Genomic DNA, 17,414 nt, shown 5'->3' with positions numbered 1-17,414 from the left:
AACTTTGAATGGCTTTTGAAAACCGTGCTTAATCAAAACTTTTTAAAGTACTTTTCAATTGCAAATTCGATTTTAAATAAAAAATGAGGTCAAAAATAAATAAATAAATAGTACAAGGTTTAATTTTTTAACAAAAATCACAATTTAAAAAAACAAATAATTCGGAGTTCTGTCCTCTAAAACATATAAAAAAAAATTAAAAAAAATAAAAATACGGATCTTGGGAACCTGATTTTTTTTTGCCAAAAAAAAGTTAATTAAAAAATCACTAAAATTTTCTTTTCCGTGTACCGTATACTCATCAATACGTACAACTTTCCCGAAGACACTAAATCAATAAAAAAAAATGCTTGGAAAGTTACAGATTTTCGAATATTAACGTACCATTTTTGTATGAACAGCTTCCAAAATTGCATGGGAAGGAGTTCGCTTGTCTGTGAGAGGAAGAAGTTCGGTGTTCGGTCGGTCCTCGACAATTTTAACTTTTTGGCGCGTTTCTCGTGGATTTTAAAGTTTTCCTTGTGCTGTAATGATTCAAATTGACATACAAAAGAGAAAACAAGTGAAATCTAGTGCAAATAGTTTTAATTTTTCAAGATTTTCATCATTGTTATGGTTTTTTTCTTCTTCATATTTGTGTTGTTATTGTGCTTTGGGTAGCGCAATGCCTTGCTTGTCAAATTAAGGTTAAACGTCAGTTTTGCTGCATGGGCACGTACAGGTTCTCACGCTCATGACGCTCACCTCTCTCACTCTCTTTCGGGAATAGAGATCTCCACGGTTTCTCTCACGCACACCATGATTCTGTGTTAGTATTCGTATTTAAAGTATTGTTTTGGTTTTGATCGATTGTGATTGGCTGAATTTCAAGCAGCTGATTTTGTTTACACTATTTTTACGCAGACATAGGCAAATCGAGTAGACTAGTCGCCTGTAAAAACCAGCTGTTTACCACGTGCTCGTGGTATAACAAAGGACACAGCTGATTTTGACAGACTACTCGATTTGCCTGTGTCTGCGAGTAACTAAACTCCAAACTAACACACTCTCGCGCGTGGATACAGTCGTGCCTCGGTTTAGCACCGCATATGGGGGATGCAAAACCGAGGCGTGCATAACCGAGGTACAGAGCTTATGGGATTTTGGCTATATGGGAGACATTGGCTTTAATCGTACGAAAAATCATGCAAACATCAAAAAATTATAGTGTTTTGGAATCGGGATGATGTCAGCTATCCATTGAAATTATTATTTCATGAAAGTTTTCACAAAAATACGTATTTTTCCTGTATTTCGAAAATGCATATTTTTTCTCTAAAGAAACCAAAAATATATTGTTATTGCAATATGGGTATCGAATGATCAGATTTTTTTCATACATTTTGGATGTAATAATAAATTTTTTAGAAAATACTCAAAATTTTCACAAAACTACGTTTTTTCGAAAAAATACTCAAAATTTCAATTTTTACAATATGGGTATCAAACGATCGGGATTTTTTCAAACATTTCGAATGTAATAACAATATTTTTTGAAAATACTCCAAATTTTCACAAAACTACGTATTTTCGAAAAAAATACTCAAAATTTCAATTTTTACAATACGGGTATCAAACGATCGGGATTTTTTCATACATTTCGAATGTAATAACAATTTTTTTTAAATACTCAAAATTTTCACAAAATTACGTATTTTCGAAAAAAAATACTCAAAATTTCAATTTTTACAATATGGGTATCAAACGATCGGGATTTTTTCATACATTTCGAATGTAATAACAACATTTTTTGAAAATACTCAAAATTTTCAAAAAACTTCGTATTTTCGAAAAAAAAATACTCATAATTTCAATAATTACAATGTGGGTATCAAACGATCGGGATTTTTTCATACATTTCGAATGTTATAAAAACATTTTTTGAAAATACTCAAAATTTTCACAAAACTACGTATTTTCGAAAAAAATACTCGAAATTTCAATGTTTACAATATGGGTATCAAACGATAATAATATAATAATATAACAATAACCGCAATAACTGATTTTTTTTAAATAAGAAGTTTTGTGAAAATTTTGAGAATTTTCAAAAAAATTGATTACATTCGAAATGTATTAAAAAATCCCGATCGTTTAATACCCACATCTTAAAAAAGGAAATTTTGAGTATTTTTTTCGAAAATACGTAGTTTTGTGAAAGTTTTGAGTATTTTCAAAAAAATTTTGTTATTACATTCGAAATATATGAAAAAATCCCGATCGTTTGATACCCACATTGTAAAAACGGAATTTTTGAGTATTTTTTTCGAAAATACGTAGTTTTGTGAAAATTTTGAGTATTTAAAAAAAATGTTATAACATTCGAAATGTATGAAAAAATCCCGATCGTTTGATACCCATATTGTAAAAATTGAAAATTTGAGTATTTTTTTCGAAAATACGTAGTTTTGTGAAAATTTGGAGTATTTTCAAAAAAAATTGTTATTACATTCGAAATGTATGAAAAAATCCCGATCGTTTGATACCCACATTGTAAAAACGGAAATTTTGAGTATTTTTTTCGAAAATACGTAGTTTTGTGAAAATTTTGAGTATTTTCTAAAAATGTTGGTATTACATTCGAAATGTATGAAAAAATCCCGATCGTTTGATACCCATATTGTAAAAATTGAAATTTTGAGTATTTTTTCGAAAAAACGTAGTTTTGTGAATATTTTGAGTATTTTCTAAAAATGTTGTTGTTACATCCAAAATGTATGAAAAAAACCTGATCATCTGATACCCATATTGCAATAACAAATATTTTTGGATTTTTTAGAGAAAAAAATGCATTTTCGAAATACAGGAAAAATACGTATTTTTGTGAAAAATTTCATGAAATAATAATTTTAATGGATAACTGACATCATCCCGATTCCAAAACACTATAATTTTTTGATGTTTGCATGATTATTCATAGAATTATAGCCAATGTCTCCCATATAACCAAAATCCCATAAGCTCTGTGCTTCAGTTAAGCACTCGGCCGTGCTTAACCGAGGCAGCTGAACGGTGCAAAACCGGGGCAGTGCAAAACCGAGGCGTGCAAAACCGAGGCATGACTGTATCTCTATATGAGTGCTTGTTTTGGTTGTGGTACAGTAGTGCCAGAATTTTGTCAACAGTTGCCTAGGAACTACGAAAAAAATTCCTGATTTATTTTGTTCGTAAATTTATAATCGAAAGCGTCGTTTCACGATATTTTTGATCATAATCCATCAATCTGTTCCAAAATCGTAAAATTCGTAAAATGTCGCGACGATTATTTCGGTCATTTCGCGTGAATTCGCCGTCGTCGTTGTGGTATGTTGGCATATTGTGAATCTGCGTCGCGTATGGAAAACGTCGTGACTGGACCTGGCCATCATCATCATATAAGGAAAACAAGAGGCAGCTGCTTCGTGAATTTGGTGAGATCAGTCCATATTGGACATTTTGAAAAACCTGACATATTTTTGCTAGCAATTTACTAAATACGCGCCGATCCCTGTTTTGCCTGATGGGATTGGAAGTTTAAAGATAGATCGAGGACCCGTCTGGTCCTTGCTTTACCTTTAGGCGGGGCCAGTCAATGCCCAGTGACCTCGGAATTGGACCGCAAGGAGCTCTGTCATTCTGAAATGGGTCACTGGAAGCAGCGCGAGGGCTAACACCACCTAATACCCGGGACTGAGATAAGCTGTATCAGCATAACCCAAGTCTGATACAAACTATACTTTCCCATAATTTCGCTGCCGGCCAGCGGGTATTGGATTGGACCACACACACACACAAACAGCTTCCAAAATTGCATGGAGACTTTTATGGGTGAACCAATGGCACAAAATTACTTTTATGTTCTCCACAAAGTTTGAGCTAAATAAAAAAAAGTAAAATCCATTTCCGAATTTGGTGGAGAATTGCTAATTTATTAAAAAATCTTCATGAGAGAAATGAAAAATGTAGCCTACATGGAGACGCATGGTAAATAAACTTTTGTTGTTGGAATAACTGTATAAGCACTTTTGAGATTTTGCATGGATTTCAGCTCAAATTCAATCGAAACCAGCAAAACAAGTTGCAATTTTAACCAGCTACTCCTTTTGTGGTACAAGCTCGAATTAATGAACAAATCTTTGCCCGGTACGAATCGTCGCCCCAGGACACATGACTTTTGTCGTCCGTACGGGACTCGATTGTGAGGACTGCTAGCTGTGCTTTCGAAATTGTTTAATAACAAATAAAATCATACACGTATCCCACCGACCAACTGTGGCAATTTATTCTCCTCGTTCGGTAATCGGCTTCGAGGGGCCCATCGCAAGGGTTCACAGTTGAACCTGACGCAGCAGCAGCAGCAGCACCACCACCACCTAGCGGTGGACCCCCCTTGGAGTAGAAAATAATTTTCTCTTGCCATGCTTTGCGGCATGCTCGGGGTTTGGTTTGCTGCTGATGCTGCACCACAATGTATTCGAAATATGCTCCGAATCTCAGTTATGCGTGAGATGCTAGGAAAGAGCAACCGAGCATCAGGAGGAACGATCCTGGTGGACCTTTGTTGTGCCATTGCTACTGCTGCTGCAAAACCCAGAACAAGGCATCCGGAAGGAAGTGTTTCTCTCGGCACTCCGAAAAGGGACCCAAACACACAGCCGAATGGCAGATTCTAGTTTGTATGACTCTATTTCCTAGAGCTTTGCTTGTACTGGCTGCCGGAGCTTGTTCCATTCATATTTATACCTCCCTGGAATGAAACTTGATTTGTAAAGTATAATAGTGCTCGTCCTGTAAACACAGTTCGTTTAATGTTGTGAATCTGTTATTCCTGGCTTATTCGAAGCATGTCCTCCTCCCTTGAAAATGTGGCTTGTGCGAAGGTGGTTATGAATTTTAAGTGACGCAAACAATGGAATGAACTTCTAAATGTGAATTATATCCCACAGTGGCAAACGGATTCATATTCACACAGCTTCAGCTGTCAGGCGGACAGAAAGTTGGAAGCGTTTTGTCCCTGCAATTTCCATTCGCCTCGGGTATCCATCAGAGAGGACGAATAAATTCGAATTATGAATGGAATTACTCTCGGACCGATTGTTGTATACTTGAGTGTCACACTTTGGAGTCAAAGTGCACTTAATTTGCATGAATGACCGGTGAATGTGTTACCAACGAGCCTCTCGTTGGCATCCAATTTGTTGGTCGTAATCATTGATTTTTTTGTCTTCTTTCGTTGAACTATTCTTTCAGACATTCCGTCGACCACCACAACTCCCACTACTCCTCCAACAACAACCACGTTGCCAATCACAACGGAAACTCCGTACCGTAAGAACCGTAAGTATTTCAACACGGAAAGAAATCCTGTAAGCAAAACCGTTAGCAAAAATGTTTTAAAAATGACAAAAAGAAGATTTTGTAAATATTTCAATGTTTAGCAACTCGACAACAAAGAGCTACCGGATTAGTTTAAAGGATTTCTACTCGTGTATGCATTCCATTTATCAAACCATAAAAAACTCTAATTTTCCAACAAAAGCATTGACCAACAACTTTACATAAATGAAACTTCACTTTTTTCCTTCTGCAGACAAAAACAAAATCTATCGGCCATTTGATGAATACTCGTCATCGTCTAACAAAATCCACATGAGTGACAGCGGTGAGCTGCGAAATATGGATTTATCCAAAGATAAAGGTAAATGAAGCTTTGCTGTATGATTTATTAACCTAATTATGAGGCTTTCCCGCCTACGTTTTAATAATAAAATGATAACACTCCTCATACATATTCTTTTCCATTTATAATTTCCCATTCCAGATCGAGACCGCTACAGGGAAAACTCCGCCAATCTTGAGGATCAACGGGAAAAGGAAGCGTTTGTCGATAACGACACAAAGTCGGACGCCTCCGTGGGGCGACACTTTACCGCCCGGATGGACTTGACTGTACTGCTCGCGTTGCTTATGATACATTTTCTGAGGTGATTTAATCCACGGATTGAGTCGTAGGTGCAGTAGAATTAACACACACACAGGAATAAAAATCCATGCTAAATAAAGAAGAAAAAGAAAAGAAAAATAATATAATTGAAATATTTACTTGATCATAATCTCGTCAGATGCAAAATAGAGAAAAAAAAAACAGATTAGCAAATCAAAATATAGTGAATATTGAAGAAAAAGATAAATGCGACAGGCAAACTTCGAGAAGATAATGTTATACAAATAAAGTCAGAAAAGTTTTGTAATAAAATAAATCTTTGTTTGTTCTTACTAAAATCCGAAACCATCCATTTTGTAATATAAAGCATGCTTACTAGAATGTAACAAAAATGACTGTTATGTGGGCATTCAAGGGCCAAATATTAGCTTGATTGGAAGTAACAGAAGCTGGCGCTCTGCCCTTGAGATGTATGTGAGAATAAAAATACTTTTTATTAGTGTCGTTTTCTAGAGCACTTTGGTCACTAATGCGATAATTTTCAACATCATTTTTTAAACCTACACGCCAGTGATCGAATCCCTGGAATTCATCAAACAATTAATTTAGTTCAAATCGTGTATGTTTGAATGTATAAGTATTTAAGCAGTTAAAACACGTGTGACACCAAAAAACAGCACATATAACAAAACTCAACATTTTTAAGTTGTTGTTAGTAAACGTTTCCGTTTCATCAAGGTATGATATATAGCTCAACTCCCTGAACTCGCTCTAATCGACAGAATTGAATCAGTTAAATTGTAAATTGCGGTTATAAATGCTACGGAATCATCTTAAGCAACCATGCGTACCCTCTTATAAGCATGGGGTGCACATGGTTGCTCAGCATTTATACCCAAAATTTACAATTTTATTGATTGACAGAAAATTCACTGACATCAATTCTGTCGATTTTAGCAAGTTCAGAGGCCCAAAATCTTTCATACCTTGATGAAACTTAAAAAATGTCGGGTTGTGTAATTTCACTTCATATATTTGCGAATGGGTTAGTACCTCTAGGGACCATCCATAAACACCGTGGACACTTGTTTGAAATGTCAAACACCCCCCCCCCCCCCTCGTGGACAATTTCCATACATTTTGCCTTCCTCACTGAGGTAAGGCTATAATCCTGCTCTAAAAATGAACTTTATATAAAAACGTCGTAGACCCACCTTCATGTATACATATCGACTCAGAATCGAAAACTGAACAAATGTCTGTGTGTATGTGTGTGTGTATGTGTGTGTGTATGTGTGTGTATGTGTGTGTGTATGTGTGTGTGTATGTGTGTGTGTATGTATGTATGTGATCAACAAACTAGCTCATGTTTCTCGGCACTGGCTGAACCGATTTGACCCGAACCTGTTGCATTCGACTTGGTTTAGGGTCCCATAGATCGAGTTTTATAGAGATTGATGTTTCGATAAGTAGTTCAAAAGTTATGTATAAAAATGGGTTTTCACATATATCCGGAACTCACTTAAATGTATGTAAACTATGTCCAGGTCCATCATCCGACCTATCGTTGGTTAGGTTATCAAAAGACCTTTCCAACGAGTCCAAAACATTGATGATCTGGCAACCCTGTCTCGAGATATGGCCCCTTAATTGATATTAATATACTTTTTGGAAGCCGGATCTCACTTAAATGTATTTAAACTATGTCCGGGTCCACCATCCGACCCATCGTTGGTTAGGTTATCAAAAGACCTTTCCAACGAGTCCAAAACATTGAAGATCTGGCAACCCTGTCTCGAGATATGGCCCTTTAAGTGATATTGATGTACTTTTTGGAAGCCGGATCTCACTTAAATGTATGTAAACTATGTCCGGATCCACCATCCGACCCATCGTTGGTTAGGTTATCAAAAGACCTTTCCAACGAGTCCAAAACATTGATGATCTGGCAATCCTGTCTCGAGATATAGCCCCTTAATTGATATTTATATACTTTTTGGAAGCCGGATCTCACTTAAATGTATGTAAACTATGTCCGGATCCACCATCCGACCCATCGTTGGTTAGGTTATCAAAAAATCTTTTCAACAAGTCCAAAACATTGAAGATCTGGCAACCCTGTCTCGAGATATGGCCCCTTAAGTGATATTTATGTACTTTTTTATTCCGGATCTAAAAAATAGATGAAATTTGTGTACAGCCATTGTTGGTAATGAGTGAGGAAGGCTCCAACCACATAGGTGGATTAAGATAGTTTTTGTATGGAGCGTTGACAATCGCTGAACGCAGAGAACTTTCAAACAAAATGAGACTTTCAGTAACACCGTAAAGATTAAGAAGGGACCATCCATAAATCAAATCAATAAAATCAAACCATCCACATTAACGACCACCAGGTATTTTGTGGTCTCTTTTGCAAGTTTCTGCTCGAACCTAGGAGTCAAAAAGCTTGATTGGGGAGAGCATCCAATCCTCTTTCTACTCCAAGGAACCTTCCACCCCAGTGTTTGAACTGACGACCTTTGGATTGCGAGTCCAACCGCCACAAGCGATTCCACCGGAGCAGACTTGGTTTGGTGTGTTGTTTGTTTTTATAGCATGGAGACGACTCCCACACCTGGAATGGCCTAACAACAACCAATGCCGGGACCGATGATTTACTTTTTCATCCGATAGAAGGTTGGAGCAAATGGGAATCGAACCCATGATCATCCGCTTACAAAGCGAACAGCGTAACCATACGGCCAAGCCTGCTGCCATAAATCATAAACTCTAGATATGTTCTTCCCCCATAGGTTTTTTTTTCGTTTGTAAACTAAAAAAAAAACTAAAAGGTGAAAAGTATCCCCTAAATGTTTTATTAATTTACTCGCACCTGGGGGTGTGCTGAATTTTATTTACTAACCTCTTGGCACTTTTAAAACTCTGCGCTCCGAAACACCCAAAAGAAACTACAGCAAAGCACCATAATCGGCGGGTGTGTATGTTTTTTGCCACGTGAAACAAAGAAGTAAAATTTGAAACATAAATCACAACTTTATCAAAATGAATTCTTAACTAAACACTAAATAAAAAGGTTTTCTTTTGTCTAACTCTCTTGCTGTGGGCCTCTGCTCTGGCACACACACACGAACTTCCTCTTTGGCGCCACGTGGGAAAAAGGTGAGTTTTATGGTGGTAGGTACAACACACGAGGATCGAAAAGTTTCTCTATATTTTGCCCCGTCTGCCACACACACACGCCCGTAATGTTGGGCCCTTATGGGTGGGGCAGTAATCTGAGCTGCCTTTTGGGTCACATAAAATAATTAAAATATCTTTTATACACGAGACACTTCTCTTCTCGAGGATGAAGTTCCCCAAAAACTTTTGAGCTCACTCTGGCATTTAATTACGTAATTGGTTTGTGAGCGCCATAAAACTCACCGTAGTGAAAATCGCAAGAAATGTCCCTCCGTTTGAATCAATGGCACCACTCTCCATTTCCAATCTCGGTTCATTTTGCTCACTACTCTATAGAAACTTGATGTCATCATCATTATCGTTATCATTATCACCATTATACCCGTCTCACTCTCGCGCACACTTGGAAATGTTATATGCTCACTCGATATGCCTTTTCTTTTCCCATCACTTTACGTGCTTTTGCCACTTGAAACTTCTTTTGCATTTCTTCATTCAATAATTTTCGCACATCATCATTCATCGTTTCCGGGTGAAAAGTGCTCCTTATCAATGGGAAACTTTGCTCTCAATTTAATTATGTTCGGAATGAAAGGCAGGCAGGCGATTATCCCATATATAGACACGTCACCGTAATTGAATTTATGACGATGGCTTTTGTGGAGGATTCATTTTACGTTTTGAAGGGATATCAACTTTTTAAAGTGGGATAAATGTCAGCCTTAAGTTTAGGTTAGTCGATGATAAGATATTGATACACGATTACTTAAAAAATGTCACAACTTTCCTGAATAAGGTCCTAAAGTCATATGTTGTTGCATGTCAGAGAACAAATGAGCATGAGCATGAGAGATCACCCATGGTTGCCCCTCCGTTGCTGAACAGAACCGTAATATCCTTTCAGCACTACTGATCATAGGCTTCGACGATCTAGTAGTGTTTCCCTTATCAACAGCATGTATGAATGCGCCGAAAAGATAAAACACCATGATTGCTAAAGCTAGATCAATTGCGAATAGGTAACAGTCATTGGCCACCAACGGCGCCCGCCATGTCAGTTTGTAGACCTCGATTTTAAGGGACGGGAATGTTAGTTAGCGCAGGTTGCTACTAGGGCAGCTGATTTACTCTGTGCTTACACCCCACGAGCGCCAGGAACCTGAAAACTTGTTAGTAGGATAGGGTGTTTGGTCAGGATTCATCATAGAAGATGATGATGCGACCCAAAATCATAGTGTTTGTTGAAAGATGTTATATATTATTCTCAAGGCAAACAATCGGATGCTGCGGATGAGACATTTCCCGTTTATCGGTTGTTAAATTTTAAATGAAATGGTCTAGTCTTAGACAGCCGGCTGTGGAAAGATAGAACCAAAATCATTTGTAATTAAAACTGAAGGGTTAAACAGTGTAATTTTTAACTTGAGATGATTTCACGAGTTTTAAATGATTGATGTTTAGTGAGGTACTGATTAACTTTGCGAACGACGAGTTACGATGTTTATCGAGATGAAATGGTATGATAGGGTTTTGTTGTTGTTGCACGCCGCGACGGACACGAAAAATCTTGCGACCCGACGGAAAGGGATCGCAAATCGGACTGGCTAGCTGTCATCGGGACAACCAGAGCCAGCCGCACCTTAACACACACACGCACGCGGAAAAAACGAAAAACAAACTGCGACGGACGCGAAAAATCTTTCGACCCGACGGAAAGGCATCGCAAATTGGACTCTGCCCAATCCTGTTTTTTTTTTCACTTTGTAAACAAACACAACCATCCGCTCGCACTGATGGAACATAATTGAATGATTCCCCCCCGTCCAGCGCGTCCCTTCACTCAATATTTGCATGCATAATCCTATTTTTTTCACTTCGTTAACAAACACGACCATCCGCTCGCACTGATGGAACATCTGTAAAATTTTCTACAAGTTATAGTAACATTTCTCAATAAGTGAAAGATTGTTGGAAAAGTTTTCAATTGATAATTCTGTTTGTTTTGACATGTTTGCAAATAAATTCTCCCCTTCACATTATGGTATTTGTTTACTTAAGCGTTGGATCTGTTGATTTGATAAACCGGCACTGTGAGAACATTAAATTTCAAGTGAGTGGTCGATTTCACTGCACTACACAAATTTTGCTTTTTATTTTCTGTTGTTGCATGTCAGAGAACAAATTTATAATAAGGCCGTTGCAAATATTTTTTGAATTTTATGTCCCTCGACTCTAGCCAAAATCGAGGGGGGAGGGCTTAAAAATATTTAAAAAAAATGAAATTACAAACCATGGTATTAACATTTGAATTAAAAAAGTTTTAAATGCATTTGACACCTGCCCAGTTGTTTTACAATAAAAAAAAAGCAAAGCAATCCACTTAAAAAAAACCCCGGGACTTTTGTGGTCTCTGTTGCAAGTTTCTGCTCGTTTCAAAACCTCTTTTACGCTAATGGACCGACGTTTTACTTCCCGTGATCCAGGCAAATCTCGTCTCAAAAAATGCCACCGGGTCCGTCTGGGATTGAACCCAGGCCACACTGGGGTGAGAGGCTACCACGCTAACCTCTGCGCCACCGGACCCGTAATGTTTTACAATCATAACTTTTAATTGTTTTAAGTTGGTTTAACTTCTATTTCTTTTAAAATTTTGAAGTTTTTTGAAAAAATATTTTATTTGCTGGCTGGTTACGGTATTCGCTTTGTAAGCGAATGGTTCTAGGTTCGATTCCCATCTGCTCCCAACGAGAATGTTAAGAACATAGGAATTTGAAACGCACGCCGCACGCAAAATCGAGAAAAAAAATTTCACTAAAACTGTTTGGATACCAAAATTTTCGTAATTAAAAGACGCAAAACCAAAACATCGCAAAAAAAAAATATCGCAGTTTTTGAAAAAAAAAAGATTTCTTTCGGTCCTCAAATTATTTTTCCTTGAAAGGCCAACTAACCACCTTTTATTTGCATAAATCTAAGATAGCTAAAATCGGTTGAAATGGTGCGGAATTATGATTTTTTGAAAAAAGTGTTTTTTGCGAAAATTGACAAAAATTGCCACTTTTGGGACCACCCTATCACGGTGTAGGTCACCCTAATGGCCAAAGAAAAAAATACGGGTCTAATTATTTTGGCCAAGGAAACCACAAAAAATTTGAGCTCGACCTAAGCATTTTCTTTCGGTTTGTGCCCTTTTCAAATCACTTTTGGCTACGTTAGGTTTGTCAACGAGACATCTCGTGGTCATCAACTTGCTCGTCGTGACTCATCGGTACATGATTAACATGTTTGTATTGTCAGCGGCACATTCCAAATCGCTTGTTCCAGCGTAATTTAAAGCATTTCACAGCATTCCATAAGCTGCTTCGAGAAAATTTTCGAAGTTTAATGAGTTTACAGATAATTGCACAAAATTAAATCAACTTCATCGTTTACACTCGAATGCTCCACGGAGGGAGGAGTGGCTCAAGTGCCGGCAACGGCAGCGATTAGTGAATTCCGTGACGCTTTAATTACATTAATCAAGAATGACGCCCACAAGGTGGATCTCTTCTAGCGAGCAGCACCCACGACTTCCACCGCTCGTTAGGAGTATCAAGAATGCAATAATTTTAATTAACAAGCTTTTTACAAAGGGAATATGAAAATTATGACGCCCAACACAATGCTTGTTATCTTGTTAACATTCCACTTTTACCTTCCACCCCTCGCGAATGCCAATCTTTGCCGTTTTCCCTCGTGGGCCACGGTTTCATCACCTCATTCAAAGCGCGCCATGGCTTGGGGTCGTAACAACAGTCACCCAGGCTCTGCTGCTGCTGGCATCATCCCCAACACCACGGTTGGTCGGTTGGCTGGCTGGGTTTCAGGTATTTCAACCAACAACGAGGGGTGGCAGGACATTGGCGCGTGAAAGGAGATCAAGTGAAAATAATTACCATAATAAAAGAAAAATTATTGCTCCTCTAGATTCGCGGCGACAAGAGAGCTTAAGAGCCGGCAAAGGCTAGATTTAGGAAGGTCCCTCCACGTTTCAGCATCGAAGGAAGGGGTTGGTTAAAAGCTGACAACAAACATCTCGAGAGATTTAACTCTCAACAATAACTGCTGGTGGGGGAAACAGTTGGAATATTTCTATGTAAAATATTATCTCGCGACGTTGGCAATAAAAGGCAGTGAAACCTCCGGCGATAAAGGTGCGAGTTGCTCGATGAGTTGACGCATGATTACTACAAATTTTAGTTTAATTATTCGCTTATAAAAATCTACATATACATAAATCATATGAAAAATCATTGAAAGTTTGATTCATGAAACTGGCTTAGCAAATTTTCATAGTTTTTCATTAATATAAAAAAGTTTTAGAATATTTTGATTTTTTTGCTTTGATCAATCGAAACAGTTCAATAGTCGCGAAATTTTTCATGAATAAAACTACACAGCTAAAAAAGTAATAATCCTGCTGCGTGTAAAAAGCTGTAACCAGTGGGTGTGTAGTGAGTGAATTCCAGTGACACAGGGGCAGGTTAGCGAGTGTGTTCGTTGAGAGTGAGACGATTCGGTTTGTGTCACCCACGGAGAGCGAGCGCGACCACCCCGTATGAGATCGCCAATGAGAAGGAGTATCGCCGCTAGCCACCACCAGAGGGCCGAAGAGGATCGCGAGAATTGGCAGCCGTGGCGAAAAGGATGATGATGATGATGGGGCGAAATATGGGACTTCGCCGGATCAGAGGTTCGCGGTTCCATGTCCTGCCGTAGATCGGCCATTTGCCCGGTGTATCGGAAAGTGTACGCGTCGTACAGATCGCGAAGAAAGCCGTCCGAGCTACGCTTAAAGCTCCGCGGCGTAATAAAGTGAAGTGCCGCGACTCGCCAAGGAGAAGGACTTCACGGAGGACACGGAAGGACCGTGCAAGACACCCCAGGACATCCAGGTAAACCCGCGAACCCGTCAACAACCCTGATCCGTGCCCTGAAACCAACGCCCAGTGTACCCGCCATCTTGTTTCCCCATCTCATCACAGGACCCCGTAGTTTTAGCTACAAAAGCCGGAATCCGCGACTCGGATCTCCCGGAGCAACCCGTGGCTCGCCAGTGGTATCCCCAACCCGTCCACCGTGCACAATCGGTGTCGACCAGCGACCAGCCGCTCAAAGCTGAGTCGTGGGAGCCCTCCATCCGGGAACCACGAGCCACACCCGAAGACCTGCCTTACATCAACCAACCCTGCGCCGGAACCCGGGCAAGACCAGCGGTACCTTCGGGGACAGCTGGAGCTCGAATTCGTCAACACACTCGAGGACGCGCAGAGGGCAGGCAAACGAGGGTCAAGCGAAGGCTGCAGCAGCATCAACCCGTGCGTCGGAACGCCGACGGTCGCGACAAGCCACCCCAGGCCAGCGAGCAGCGCGAGCAGGCCGAGGTCGGAGACAGCGATCGCGTCAGCAGATCCAGCAGCAGCGGCAGCAGTAGCTGAGGGGCCCCGAGCAGCAGGTCCGCCCACGGACGAGGAAGAAAGAGTGTTAAGGTAGGAGATAGACATTAAGGAAGTGGGTTAGGACGGAAGGAAAGGTCAGGTTTAGGAGGAAGCCGTGGCCAATAAAGTGACGACTTGACGAAAAAACCGAGGAGTTTATCTCAAAGCGAACATCAGTGTTTTCCTGCCTCGTGAGCATAATTTATGCCGACCCTGAGGTTCAAAAAGGGAGTTATTTGGACCACTCACTCACCCCATTGAGTTTTATGTCTCGATCCCCTTGCCTTGTAGCATGAAATAACTAAGAGGGTCACCCTAGTAGACCCGAAAGTGATAAAGCCTGGGTGTAAAATAAATATTGCATTATTTTACGCAATTTTATGTGATTTTTCACCCAGAAATATGTAGCCCATCAGTCTGGGAAACCTGCTTAACCGAAATGTCAAGCTCATACATGCGTTTTTCCCTGGTGGCCGAGTGGGCTAAGGCGCCAGCCCTTACTGTTGGTGCTGGGTTTAAATCCCGTCGGTTGCAACTTTTTTTTGTGTTTGCAAAAATTGTACATGTAGTGTGTAATATTAAGTGTTTATTTTGACGAAGGTGATGTGCATGCTTTTGCATGCGATTTTACCATCGGATTTTTTGCTGTGCAACTACAAACGCTATTAAACACATTTTTTTTCTGGGAACGGACAGAAAATGTGTAATTTTGCTTATAAAAATATGTAAATTCACCACAATTTCAGTGTTTCGCCACTTTTCAGTCTAAAATTAAGTAATATTAAATCAAAAGAGGTAATATTACACCTACCGGTCGATTGATCGTAGTAATCGGTGCGTGCGGTCGCGAAAAAACTTTGCTCCGTCATATTTTGTTCGATTTTTGTAATTTTAAAAAAAGTTTCATAAAAATGTTTGGTTATGACCCTGAAATGGATCTGTATCTAAAAGAATCTGGACATTTAATTTTAAATCGCGTTGGATCGGTTTTGTTGATAAAGAAATTTGGAGTCAATTTTGGAGTACCATCGGAACATTGAAGTTACGAGTGACGAAACCCAATGGATCGACCAGCATTCGAGATGGACATTTATCTCAAGGAATTGGATCCTGTTTGCAAGTTGGCAAGAGCGCGCTAGGAAGGTTAACGGAAGTTTCGCGATTTCTCGGCAATCGAACGAATGAATCGAAGAATTTAGCTGAGGAAGCACACACATTTGCTGCGCAGATCAAAATGATTTCGGGTCATGAAGAGTTGGGACTGGTTCTACAAGAAATGCAAGCCATTATCGAGGAATTTGGTGAGATCATTCCATTTTATATATATCTTAGCTGATGTCTTTGTGATGGGGGAGTCCATGTTGCTCTTCATACGTTCTTATTCCTGATTTTCTGTTCTATTGCTCTTCCTACCATCTGTTTCTTTTATGTCCTTGTGAGGGGATCATCGATCCATCCGCATTGACGTACTATCTTTTCATTTTCATTATTTTTTCACACTTACTACCAGTCTTTGTGAGGGGATACTGAGCTCGATTTGCTCTCCATCCGCATTGACCTATTCTCATCTATGATTTTCCTTTTTATTAGTAGTTAGAATCAATGCCGGGGATCGGGGAGGGAGCATCAGGGCAGTGGACGGTATGCTGTAATGGCGGAGACTGGATGTGGATAGTGGAAGACCAGAACTACGTCACAAGGGGGAAATAGTTTATTAATTATACAATTCTAAAGGATTGTCTAATTACTAGATCTATTGACCTCTGTCAGTCTCCAGCTGTCTGCCGCGCCCTTTTAGGCCCCCAACAGGGTGCGAGCCCTGTTTTTCAGCTTTGTCAGACTTTTTTCGGAGTTATTGGAGGCTACTGTCGGAAGGAGATTCTCTTCCCCTGAGGACACCGTGAGTGATTTTGCTGGTTCGCGTCCAACCATCCCCTTTTGGCCCTTCATACGGCAGTAATTTGAAGATGCTCCCTTTAAGTCTGAGCCACTGTAATTCTAGGCAACCGCTACATAGGTCATCCTTGTGGCCCTGTTGGTTATCACATCAAATCAAATCAAATCAAATCAAAAGAGGTAATATTACACCTACCAATTGTACACCTGCCCCGCCCGTGTGGATCAATCGGACCGCGCACTGGACTCCAATCCAGAGGTCGCCGGTTCGAATCCCGCGGCGGGCGCTCTAAAATTCTTTGTGTAAAAATGGGTATTCGGCGCCGTCGCTCCGTGCCATACTTTCATACACTTAGGAGCCCAGGGCGGCGAAGTCCTTGTAGATAAAAAGGAAGACACTAGTGGTTGGTACTAGCAATGGTGGCCGACAGCTATAAAGTCAACTTCGTTTAATTGTACACCTGCCAAATTTACACAATTTTTGATGCATAACGTTTTGGTAAAGTTTGCCAACCTTTTTAAAAATTGAAACAACTGTAAAAATGACAAGATTTTTTCATAGACAGTGATATTTTCAGCGAAGTTGTTTTTTTTTAATTGTCCGCATCCAGTTTAAAACTATAATTTTATTTAAATGTCTAGATAATAAGAAATTTCCAAACACCATGAAAAATAATTATGGCATAATCTCACTAAGATTATGATTTTTGAAATTCGATTTGAAATTCCTAGAAATTTTTAAAATACAAAATTGTTGTTAGTGTTTAGTTAAGTATGGCCAAAGTTTATTTGTATGCTTTATAATTTTTGTTTTAATTTTGTTTCTCATTAATTTAGATTTCATTCGAACACGTTTTGAGTTTCCAAATGTTTGGCACAGAAATCGAGCTTTAAGC

The 17,414-nt window shown here is 39.3% G+C and overlaps 1 protein-coding gene across 2 annotated transcripts in view; it reads left to right on the top strand.

The window, feature by feature from the left end:
- LOC120426638 (lachesin-like) overlaps positions 1-6,250 on the top strand; it is a 50,786-nt gene extending 44,536 nt beyond the window's left edge. Inside the window, exons 9-11 of one of the 2 annotated variants that reach the window (XM_039591427.2) lie at positions 5,269-5,355; positions 5,609-5,716; positions 5,840-6,250. In XM_039591427.2, the coding sequence (XP_039447361.1) occupies positions 5,269-5,355; positions 5,609-5,716; positions 5,840-6,006 (362 nt within the window). In that variant the 3' untranslated portion in view covers positions 6,007-6,250. The remainder of the gene's footprint in view (positions 1-5,268; positions 5,356-5,608; positions 5,717-5,839) is intronic. The other variant, XM_039591428.2, reaches the window with a different exon arrangement.
- Positions 6,251-17,414: the final 11,164 nt, after the last annotated feature.

This window comes from Culex pipiens, chromosome 2, assembly GCF_016801865.2.
Source record: "Culex pipiens pallens isolate TS chromosome 2, TS_CPP_V2, whole genome shotgun sequence".
NCBI classification, from domain to species: domain Eukaryota; kingdom Metazoa; phylum Arthropoda; class Insecta; order Diptera; family Culicidae; genus Culex; species Culex pipiens.
Note: the sequence above shows the minus strand (reverse complement) of the source record. Positions and strands in the feature narration are given on the sequence as shown.